Consider the following 11605-nt stretch of genomic DNA (forward strand, 5'->3'; position numbering starts at 1 on the left):
TTGACACAATTTGCATCAATGTGGCAAAATTAATGAACTTTTTCACCCTCAGCTGTCCCAAGAGTCAGCTTCACACCATTGTCTTCAGTGTGGCTCTGAGATTTGAATGCAGCCATTTGCATTCAGCAGGGCAGCACAGACACAACGTGAGAGTTCAAGAATTTTAAAATGCATCTCTGCCTTCACGTTTTGCAAAAAGAGTGCTGCTGAGTAACAGCCATGGGTCCTATCAGTGACTGTTACCACTGCTTCTTTTTGTGACCCTGTTTTTTTACACTATTTGTGTCTGAGTATCAATAAAATAACTATTCTTTCAGATCTGTTATTCAGGTTACTATTCCAAAATTGGTATGACTGCTTTTACGTAAAAAGAACTCTCCTGATGTGCTGCGAGCCAATACATGAAACTCTGATTCCATTGAATTGTTGTTGTTGTTATTTGTTGTGTAGGTTTTGGGGTGAGTTTCCGATGCATGAGAAAATGCATCCAGCTGTGCAGGAAGGCTCAGTAGTCTTAGGAAGTAAGGTACTACTAGGGCTGAGCTAAGGTGTCAGAAATGTGTCCTTAATTGCTGTGTGTACTAGACAAAGTATTTTTACTTTAAATTATATTTAAAATTCTTTACAGATAAGTACTGATAAGATCCTTTGTATGAAAAGTCTTTATGAGATATTATCCATTACATGTTTAATTTGATTATTTTTTTAAATGCTGCTTTAACACTTAACGCCCCATAGCGGGCCTATTATTATTCTAAGAATTCAATAAGTAGATACATTAAATGCTGCAAAATAAATTTAGTTTATCACTTAATCCTATACCTAAAGAAGGTTTTGGTTTGGAAATTTTTCAAAATGGATCAGTGACATTTATCAACTCGGACTCCAGACTTCTTCACTAGTTCTTGGCATAATGACAGATGACTGGGGGGGGTGGGGTGGAGAAATACTAACAGCAGTGTGTTGCTTGCCTAGGTTTGAAAATGGGAATCATTTGTAGGGCTGCCTTTGAAAAATATGATTGAAACAGTGAAACACAGCTATCTTGACAGTGGAAACAGAAGCTGAAAGCTTAAGGAATATAGATGCTGCTAATATTCAGGTAAACACTCTAGGCTGTTTTGCCAGTTTTGAAAGCAGTGCAGTCAGTATATTGGGTATTCTATTTGTTTAATTTTTGAGACTGCCTTGGCAGCAGCGAGGTGGCTGACTCTTAATGGCAACAATTTGTTTTTCTTTGGTTTGATTATGGAGTGTCTTTATTGTGGGTCTAATCAGTAGCAGTGGGTTACATCTTCACATGGGTCTAATTCAGAGCTTCTGCATCATTAATCTGAAGAATGTCATTCCAGATAGTTGGTGAGCGCTGAAATGCTGCTCACAGCCTAGCAAAGCCAAAAAAAAAAAATTGTTGTACGCTGAACCTTTTTTCTTTTGAAAACAACTCCCTTCAAAACAGGTTTCGCTATCTACTTTTGTTACTTTTGGCCTTCTCAGTTTATCTTCAGTTAGCTTGGCTGATCTGTTTTTCTTCTTTCTCCTTGGGCTTCTCTGTTCCCTCCCAATATCCAAAGCACAAACTGTATCAGTGCTGCGATAAAGGGCGGGTTGCACTTTCTCCACAGCATTCAGATATTTTCTTCATGGCTCTCCGTGTGAAGTCCACCTTCCCTCTTTCTTTCTTGAGAGCCGTGTACTCGTAGGCCTTCAGCTTGCTGTAATAGTCTGAGAATTTGTTGTAGAGAATGGAGATGGGCATGCCGTTCAGGATTATTCCAAAAGCAATGCAGAGGAAAGCAAACAGGCGGCCAAGGTGGGTTTCTGGACACATGTCTCCATATCCCACTGTAGAGATGCTGACCTACAGGCAAACAAACATTCACCTTATTAGCTGAGAAGAAACAAACAAACAGATACGTTCAGGGATCAGGGACAATCTTAAAGTTAGCATCTTTGCACTTTGCATGGTAAATCTGAAATGCTCTCTGCTGCCTTTTTTTCCTGTACTGACCATTTAATGCAAAAATCCCTAATTACATAAAATCCCTCTCATGCAGTAAAGAAAGACAACAGTGCAGTTTGACAGCTTTCAGGAGGATTTTTAAAAGCTTTGTCCTGCAGATGGAATTTCCAAACAATTTCCACACCAGCCTGTCCAGAAGGTGGGTTTGCTCAGCTGCGGTGAGCGGATAGAGATGGCTCCGTGACCGCGCAAATCCAGTGATAACTGCAGCCCTGCTCCCTCATCGTGTCACTTGGAACAGATGCCCTGTGGCTAAATCCAGTGTGCTTATAAAACCCAGCATTTGGGGGCTTATTCTGAGGGTTGTGTTTGAGTGTTACCTTTGTTTGTCATATATATTTTACAAACTAATGAAAAACACATGAAAAGCTTCAGCTAACTGTGAAATGTCAGAGGTTACAAAAGTAAGGTGTACGTGCGCCTTCAGTAAGGAATATTCCAGCTTGTTTTATCTGACAGGTACACAGATGGGAATTTTTTACTGAATTCCCCTTTGAAGAAGGGTTTGGGGGTTGTTTGAAATGTTTGGGGTTTTGTTTGTTTGTTTGTTTTGTTGGTTTTTTTTGTGGGAGTGATAGTGTTTAGTATATCGCTTTATATGAATCTGTACATTTTGCCATCACATTGTCCACGTAATTTCACAGACTTTTTTCTTCTCCACCATCAACATTTTCTCTTTTTAGCCTATGGGTATACGAAGGAACTGTTTGTTATATGGACCCAGGACTACACCAAGTACTGCAATTTTATCTTTGTAAAATTCTGTTTCATGGATGTTTGCTTATGGGGATGCTACATACGAAAGATGTACTGCCAAACATTCAGCATAAAATAACTCCTAATGTGTATACTTCCACACATCTTGATTGTTTATAGTTTTTACATTTTGTAAATATAATTCATTTTTCTCTGGCAGGTAAAGCTTGCATACTTTTGCCATCTGGCACTTCCTAGTCTGCACAAGGGATCTTTTTCAGCCAATGAATTTTATTTTATTTTTTTCACAGTATCTCAACACATTGTGTGTATCTGTGAAACAGTAATCTAAAACTTTGGCAGAAATAACCACAGGCAGTAGGACTTTCACTGTAATGCCCTTGTGGCTCTAGCACTGAAATAAGTCTTTGGAAGGTCGCAGCAGGCAGCCTGTCATCCTCTAACATGCTAAATAAAATGTTATTTCAAATGAAGAAAGCATTAGGGTACATGAGACAGCACTGGGTAAGCACATTTGTAGGATGCACCTGGTGCTTCCTGTGGAATAAAAAGGATTAGTCACTTGGTTTAATGGAAATTAAGTCACTGGATTTGAATGATAATACAGGATAAATATCTCCAAAAATAAATACTGAGATGAAGGCAAGATGTTTATCTCTACCAGCCAGAACAAAACCATTATCCTGTGGTAAGTTTCTGTTCCACTGGCATAGTCTTCTACATCACCTGTGGCCATTTGGGAGGGATACTTCTCCTGTATGTGAGAGACCACGAATGCTGCTGGATTTTAATGAAATTAGAGTGATCTGGATATCTTAATTTTCACTCTTAAAGAATGAATAGGCTTTAAAAAGAGTTTTTTGCCTTGGAATTGCAATGTGCATGCTACAGCTCCTCTTTTGGAGACACTTGATCAGCTAAAAAGGCCTTTTTCATGTAATCCTAGTCATACAGGTTTCTTAGGAGAAGCTAAATTATCATGGTGTCACCAGCTTGCAGAAATGAGCCCTAAAGATTTTGCATATATCCTGCATGTTCACAAAACAAAATATAAGGCTAATGTCCTTATTTTAGCAATGTATGAAGCACGAATTTTTTCATAACCTATGTATATCACTGTGAAGTTGATGTTACACAACCCTTTCCTTTATGCTCTGATTTTTCCCTCCTTCCCGTGCCCCAGCTTAAAAGATATTCAGCACATGTATGTATGCATGTACATATATAAATGCCTACATCTGTCTGTAGGGCCAGGTTTTCTGCGATGCACTGAATCACTATGAACATATGTATGGGAAACTACCACATCTCATCAGCTGTTGCTGAACCAAAAGTCTAGGCCGTGGGCTTCCAGGCATTCTGGCCAGGAGAAGTGACCTTGGATGGGTTGCAGTTGCTGTCTTGTGGGCCCCATACACAGCTTGGTGCATCCAGTGCCTATGCTGGTCAACCAGCATAAGCAGATCTGACTCCTTTCCAGACCATTTGCATGGGCTTCCTTCCCCAGGGAAGCGACTGGGACGTAGCCAGCCCCAGGGGGTCAGAAGTGCTCCTGTGCCTCTTCCATAAACATGGATTATGGAGCCCACCATAAGATGCTGTGAAACGACATGTACATGATGACAGACTGGAACAAGCCTTAGAGTTATGAACAGCCAAGATATGGGCCCTTTGCCTTCTCTCAGCACCTGCAACATCTAGCTACCCTCTGATTTGATAAAGGCTGCTATAGATACACACATCTTCAGCAGCATAACAGAGCTGTTGTTTTCCAGCTCTGAGGGGCTGCAGGCAGCAGCACAGGCAGGGATCAACTTCCCCCTCTCCCCAATGCCCTTGATAAAACCACCCCCTTCCCTACCAAAACACTGTAAAAATTATAATTTTGAAACTGCCATACTTGCACATGAAGATTATCGGGTAAGCATTTGCTTACAGCCTGCAGCTCCCTCTACATTGTCTGCTAGCCTTGATAAACCCAGAAGTGTTTCTTTTGTCCCCACAGCTCACCTTGAAGGATATAACTACCATTTTGATCTCACAATAGTTTGGGAAGTATTGCTTACCCTTCTGTAAGTGAATCTATGTCTTTCCTTGGGTGTTAATGCGATTCAATTCTGGAGTTGAACTGCTTCCCAAACCTTTTAGAGTTGAATTCCAAGTTTGGGATGCTGGAACAGTTCTGCCAGGACATTGCCAAAGCCAGAAAGCATTTAAGCAAGGTGGAGGACTTTAAACTCTCACACCTCTGTGTTCCCTGCTAAGTCTTCATGCTCCTGAAAGATGTGAACCCAACAGCCTGGAAAATGCTGCCTCAAAAACACCCCTTCACATAACACAGTATAGTACAGGTCAGTGACAGTTCAGACCTCTCAAGGAGACGTGCCCAAATGCCTTACAGCACTAACCCAGTGGCAATCTCTAGAAACGAGGTCATTCTCTCTTCATTTCTGAGGCTTTTCAGCTGAAACGCAGCCAGTTACCTTCACTCCAAGTGTTTGGGATGGAGCTAAAATCACACTCTTTCTGGTATAGCTTGCAAAAAAAGATTCAAGGTGACATTAACCAGCTCTCAGTACTGACTGATGTGGGATTCAAACCAGTGACCTAGATGTAGAAGGCAGTTTATCCCCTTACCAACCCCTTCAGCCATTCTGCTTCTTTTTTGTATTTATTCCTCTGCAAGTCTGGCATGGTATAAATAACCACCAATGTTTTTTGTGTGCACAGATGTGTGCTTTACATGCGCCACCTAAGGAACAGAACACAATCTCTTGTGTAAAACAACTTGTGTTGGTCCTAATGCATTTTTAACCACCAAACCTCTGTGAGAGCTTTGGCTTTGCAAATTTGAGTGACCAGCCTATAGCTAATAGTCTTACCATCTTGCAGTTGTATGATGGATCACAGTAGATCTGCAAAAAGAACAAGAATTAAAATCCTGTGTTCACCTGCAACCAGCTAGCCTGATGCAAGCTTTTTTTTTTTTTTTTTTTTTTTTTTTTTGCGCAACACTGGCAATGGGATTAAACGGGGAAATGCTTTTCTTTCCTGTCTCTTTGCCCACTTCTTTAAAAGTGCAAGTGCTGTCTGCATTTGGTCAGATGGGAATTTCAACACTGTCTGCCTGATTAAGCCTTGATTTAAGCTTACAAGAGAGATGAATGAGTGCATGTGTGTGTGTGCGTGAGTGAGTGCATACGTCCTGTAAGCTCAGAATTCAGAGCAGATGTTCACTGATCTGAGCCTGCTGTTTTCAAGACTATCAGCGACTCTAGCAAGGAAGGGGAGGGGAAGGGAGGGAGGGTCTCTGGCTACCCAGCAAGGTGAGAGGTGTTTACTTACGGCAGCCCACCACCAAGCATGCGGGATGCTGGTGAAGTTGGTACTGGACACATCATGCTCCACGGTGTAGACCATGGCAGAGAAGGCGAAGATGCCCATGGCAATGAAGAGCAAAAGGCAGCCCACCTGCTGGTAGCACTGGCGCAAGGTAAAGCCAAAGGCACGCAGCCCTGTGGAGTGGCGGGCCAGCTTGAGGATGCGGAAGATGCGCATGAGGCGCATGATGCGAAGCACTTGTCCCACCTTGCCCACGCGTCCCACCTTCTCGATATCGTGCTCGTGTTGAGACCCCCGACCTCGGGGCTGGTCATCATCAGCAAAACATTCGAGCAGCAGCTGCAGGTAGAGGGGCAGGATGGCAATGAGGTCTACGGCATTGAGGGCGCTGCTGGCAAAGCGGCGCAGGTCTGGGGTAGAGACCAAGCGCAGCAGGTACTCCAGTGTGAAGAATGCGATGCACAGGGTCTCAATGTGCTCCAAGACAGGCCGGCTCTCCCCGCTCTTCCGGTCTACCTGATGCATCTCGTCCACTGTGTTGAGTGCCAGGGCCACCACGGAGATAAGCACAAAGAAGCTGGAGGCCACTGCCATCACCTTGGCAGTGACAGAGGAGAAGGGCTTCTCCATGAGGTTCCAGAGGCGCCAGCGCTGGGGACCGTAGTAGCGCATATGGTGGAAGAGCTGTTCGTTCTCCTGACCCTCTGCCTGGGAGCGCAGCTCACGCTGGACCTTCAGCTGCTCGCTCAGCTCGTCACGGCGCTCCTCGAAGCAGATGCGGCAACAGCGAGGTGTGTATTTGAGCCGCACACCCCAGTAACTCAGCTCCTCCAGGAAGCTACGGGGACACAGCTCATCCCGCACCCGCAGCACCCCCGAGGCATAGAAGTTGTACACCAGCTGGAAGACGGCCGGGTCCCGGTCAAAGAAATACTCATCTACGTGGGCAGCGTAGTCATCGCACAGGCCCAGCTGGCAGCGACGGTCAGTGGAGGTAGCCAGGCGTCCCAGGCGGGTCTTGGGATAGATGGCCACTGCCTGGTAGGTGAGGCGGTAGCTTTGGCCACCAACATTGATGTTCAGGATGGATGAAGTGGAAGCTGTGGCTGGCGCTCCAGACAAAAGGGCAGGGGAGCAAGGAATAGATGATGAGAGCTTGTTTTCGCCCTCAAATATGTCTCCGCCTGGCCATTTTCCTTGTTCTTTCTCTTCTTCTTCCTCATCTTCATCGTCCACATAATAGTTGTAATTCCCCTCAGGTCCCAGGAGCAGTAAGGGCTGGGAGTTCAATCGAGCAGTAGCAGAAATGCCGCTCTGCTTGTCTACATGCCTGCCTTCATTATCCTTTCCCGTGTCGGGCTGTGGGAGGACATTTGGTGCTTCCCTCTCTCTGCCTTTATGTTTTAGAAAAGGAAACTGTCGCCGCATGTTAAACTGGAACATACTATTTTTCCTTACTCTTCTCCCTTCTTTGCATTCACCTGGTCAAGGAATTAACACCAGTCCTTTCCAACACTACAAAGGCTGACAATCCTGTTTTCTTCTCTCTTTATCTCAGTAGTATCATGCACAGCAGCGGGTTTGCGTTTTTCTCCCTGCCAGCCACCACTCCAGTTGTTGTGAAAGCTCCGTGTGGGATATAGACACATGAAGACTGCTGTTGACCGTTTTAATCTTGCTGACAGGGAAGATCTGAGTGCTTAGAGAAGGGGATTTAAGGGCTATTATCCCGTTCCAGCCTCATCTCCCTCAGGCTGTGACGTGAATGATTATGGATCCATAAATCTATGAAAAATCAGTAGTGGAAAAAAACCCCTAAAGTTTTATTGCTAATAAAATCCATACATTTTCCTAATTCAAGTATGTATGGATAAAGGATAATCTCAAAATGAAAATATATGAGGGGCAGAAGGGGGAGAGAAAGGGGGAGAGAGAGAACATTACAGATTTCTTTCATCTACGTGAGTATAGCATGTCTTGGTTTTCCTTAATGAAAACAATTAATAATTGATATGCAGATACTGGGTAGGAATTCACTACAGCAGCTCTTACAATGTTTTCCAATGGTGAGCAAATAGAAGTTGTCCCTTTTTATTCCCAGTTAGAATACCTCCATCTGGTTAAGGGCTGAGGAAAGTCTCAGTCTGTTCCTGAAGCTTTGGCTGTGCTATGGGAGTGCAGGTCTCATGCTCCTCTGGACACAGTGGAAGTGAAGAGCAGGGGTGTGAAGGGGTTTCCAGCATGCTACTTCACTTCAAAGTCTTCATGAGCTGCTGAGAAACAGAATAAAGGCTGCTCTTGTTTCTCTTGCAGGGCATGTTTAACACCATAAAGCCACACTAGGTACCTAGTAGTACAGGAGAGATGCTTTCTCTTGGTTTTGATGGAGATTTCATCCTCAGCTCTGGTTGAGCTGGTGCAAGCATCTTTAGTGACAATGAGCACCCTGAAAGCCAGCTTACTTCCCTTTGTCACTGGGAGCACTTCAGCTGAGCTAGAGCTCCCATAAAGCAGAAGATATACACAGTAAAGGGACGGCTGCTTTGGCATGCTCCTAGTCCCTGAGTTACAGCTTCTTAACTCCAGCTCATTATTCCACCTGTATCCGGTCTGGGGCAGGAAGGGACAAGGCACTAGAAAGCTGCTAGCTTTGGGAAAACCCCCACTCGTCTGGAAAACCTTCCATCTGTAATCCTGTAGCCTGCCTTCCACTCACAGCTCCCTACCCTTTCACGCAAGCCACCGGGACAGTGTATCCCAGAGCCCCTGCAGCAATGTTTTTCCTTTGTTGTCCTTAAGCTCCTGTTCTTGTGTCATTAATCTCGTGCTCTTGCGCCTGAAAACCCTAATACTGTTGGTTTGGTGGTGTCCTATCTGAAGCAATTGCTGTTGCCATGAGAATCAGCCATTCTTTTCCCCCTTTTCCCTACCCCCAATTGTAGCTTTTATATTTATATTTACTAACTCTTGACAAACAGGAAGACATCATAGCTGAGCATTTTGCAATACTTTTGTTTTAAGGCTCCATCACACTGGGTGCATCAGGCTGAACAGTGCAAGGTTTCTTCAGGTCACACTATTTAAGGCCTGCCAATTCATGTTTAGCCGCACTTGAAAATGTTTTGCTTCCTGAATTTGTCTCCACTGCCCATTCTCTTTCGTGATGCAAAAAAGGCAAGGCCCCTATTAATAGGGATTGTCAGTGCCTTATTACAGATACCAATCTGCTTTGCCGTTTGCTTTGAACATTAAACAATGCCATGCTGAATCCTTTGTTAGCAACCTTAACGCAAATTAATGTCCAATTTCAAGGCTGTTTCTTTCTCCTAAGCAAACTGATTCAGACATAAGAAAAATAGTAGTCTGCAGTGCCATTGTTTTGCTACCACAAACTCTTGAATGTTTCTTAATCAAGATTCGGGCTAGGCTATAATCATATTCGTCTTGCCATCCTCCACTGTAGCACTTCATTTTGTTTTTATCAGGCTCCCTGTTCTCACTTCTGAGAAGTACCCAGTAAGGCTTATTGCTCACTACTCAAGACATTATTTCTCACACCATACAGCAGTAGCGGGTGCTTCTGTAGGGTGAACTTCATGACTGTCACATGTCAACACCTCATGCACCTGGACTAAGATCTTGGACATCACTACTAAGCAAAGCAAGAAAGACTGCTAGCTTTGCTTCTGCTCAGACTAATAGCTTTGCCCTAGATATTCTTGGGAATGAAGCTCTCAGGCACCTAGTACGCTCTGCTCAAACTTGCCTCTAACTGACAGAATAGGTAAAACAAAATTGCTTTTTTTAATGTTCTTCACTTTGGAATGAAGCTTGGCTCTGAGCTGCTAGACTCTCAGCCTAGATAGATAAGAAAATGAAGTGGGCAGAAAAGACATTCCCCCCCTTTTTTTTTTCCTTAGCTACCTTATTCAGTGTGCTGCTAATCTTTGTAAGTGCCATTAATAGGAATTGCATAACATCTTCTTGTATGGGGAGGAGCAAACTTCAGGCTTCTGAAAGAGCTAGGTAGCAAGGTCCCCTAGGAACCTGCTTTAGAAGGTACTGGGGTCCATGAATGCTGGTCACTTCTTAAGAGCCATCTCTTAAGAGTTCAGGAGCAGGCAATTCCAAAGTGTCAGAAGCCAAGCAAGTGGGGCAGAAGGCTGGCTTGGCTGAGCAGGGATGTTATTCTAGAACTTAGGTGGACAAGGAAAGTGTATGGACACTGGAAGCAAGGACAGGCAACACAGGAGGACAACAGAGATGCTGTTCACCTCTGCAGGGAGAAAATTTGTGTGGCCAAAGCTCAATTAGAGTTCAAGCTGGCCAGCACTGTGAAAGACAAAAAAAAAGGGCTTTTTAAAATATGTTAACAGCAAAAGGAGGACCAGAGATAACACTGGCCCATTACTTGATGAGGTCATTCACCTCATAAATAGAGATGTAGGCAAAGCAGAGAAGTTTAATGCCTGCTTTGCCTCTGTCTTCAACACCAATAATGGGCCCTGGGACTCCTACGAACCCTGCGTTGGGAGACTCTGACTGAGGGAATGATAAACTCACAGCCAGCCCTGAACTTGTTGAAGACTTGATGCTCCAGCTGGATGCAGATAACTCTATGGGGCCTGATGGGGTTCATTGCAGGGTGCTGAAAGAGTAGGCCAATGTTATTGCGGGACCTCTCTCCATTGTTTTTCAATGGTCTTGGGATTCTGGAGAGGTCCCACCTGAATGGAAGCTGGCAAATGTTGTCCCAATTTTCAAGAAGGGTAAGAAGGAAGACCCTGGTAATTGCAGCCCTGTCAGTCTCAGTTCAGCGCCTGTTAAAATTATGGAGAAGGTTATTCTGGGAGTTACTGAAAAACACTTGAGAGACAATGCAATCAATGGTCATAGCCAGCATGAGTTCACGAGGGAAAGGTCCTGCTTAACCAAATTAATTTTCTTTTATGACTAGGTCACCCATCTAGTTGACCAAGTTTTATTTTAGCAAAGCTTTTGATCTGTCTGTCACAGTATCCTTCTGGACAGAATGTCCAGCACATATCTAGACAAGTCCGCAATACATTGGGTGAGCAATTTGCTGATGGGTCAAACTCAAAGAGTTTTAGTAAATGGGGTTACATCAGGTTGGCAGCCAGTCACCAGCAGGGTTCCCCAGGGCTCAATTTTAGGGCAAGTGCTCTTTAATCTTTTTATAAATGATCTGGATGCAGGAATAAAATGTACGTTTGCCGATGATACTAAACTACAAGGAACTTTGTACTCCATTGAGGGCAGAGAGGCCTTACAGAGAAATCTGTAATCACCAACCATATGAAATTTAACAAGAGCAAGTGCAGGATTCTCCACCTGGGATGGGGTAATCCTGATTATATGTAAAAACTGGAGGATGAGAGGCTGGAGAGCAGCCGCATGGAAAGAGATCTGGGGGTTTGGGTTGATGGCAAGTTGAATATGAGTCAAAAGTGTGCCCTGGCAGCCAAAAGGGCCAACCATGTCCTGGGGTTCATCAGGCACAGC

General features: G+C 44.1%; 1 protein-coding gene across 1 annotated transcript; it reads right to left on the minus strand.

The window, feature by feature from the left end:
• Positions 1-1460: 1460 nt before the first annotated feature.
• On the minus strand, positions 1461-7525 carry KCNV2 (potassium voltage-gated channel modifier subfamily V member 2). Its single transcript, XM_063320937.1, has 2 exons — positions 6086-7525; positions 1461-1861 (listed from the first exon to the last, which is right to left on the minus strand). The coding sequence occupies exons 1-2, from the start codon at positions 7523-7525 to the stop codon at positions 1586-1588; spliced, it is 1716 nt and encodes a 571-aa protein (XP_063177007.1). The 3' UTR covers positions 1461-1585.
• Positions 7526-11605: the final 4080 nt, after the last annotated feature.

The sequence above is a fragment of the Chroicocephalus ridibundus genome, chromosome Z, assembly GCF_963924245.1.
Source record: "Chroicocephalus ridibundus chromosome Z, bChrRid1.1, whole genome shotgun sequence".
NCBI classification, from domain to species: domain Eukaryota; kingdom Metazoa; phylum Chordata; class Aves; order Charadriiformes; family Laridae; genus Chroicocephalus; species Chroicocephalus ridibundus.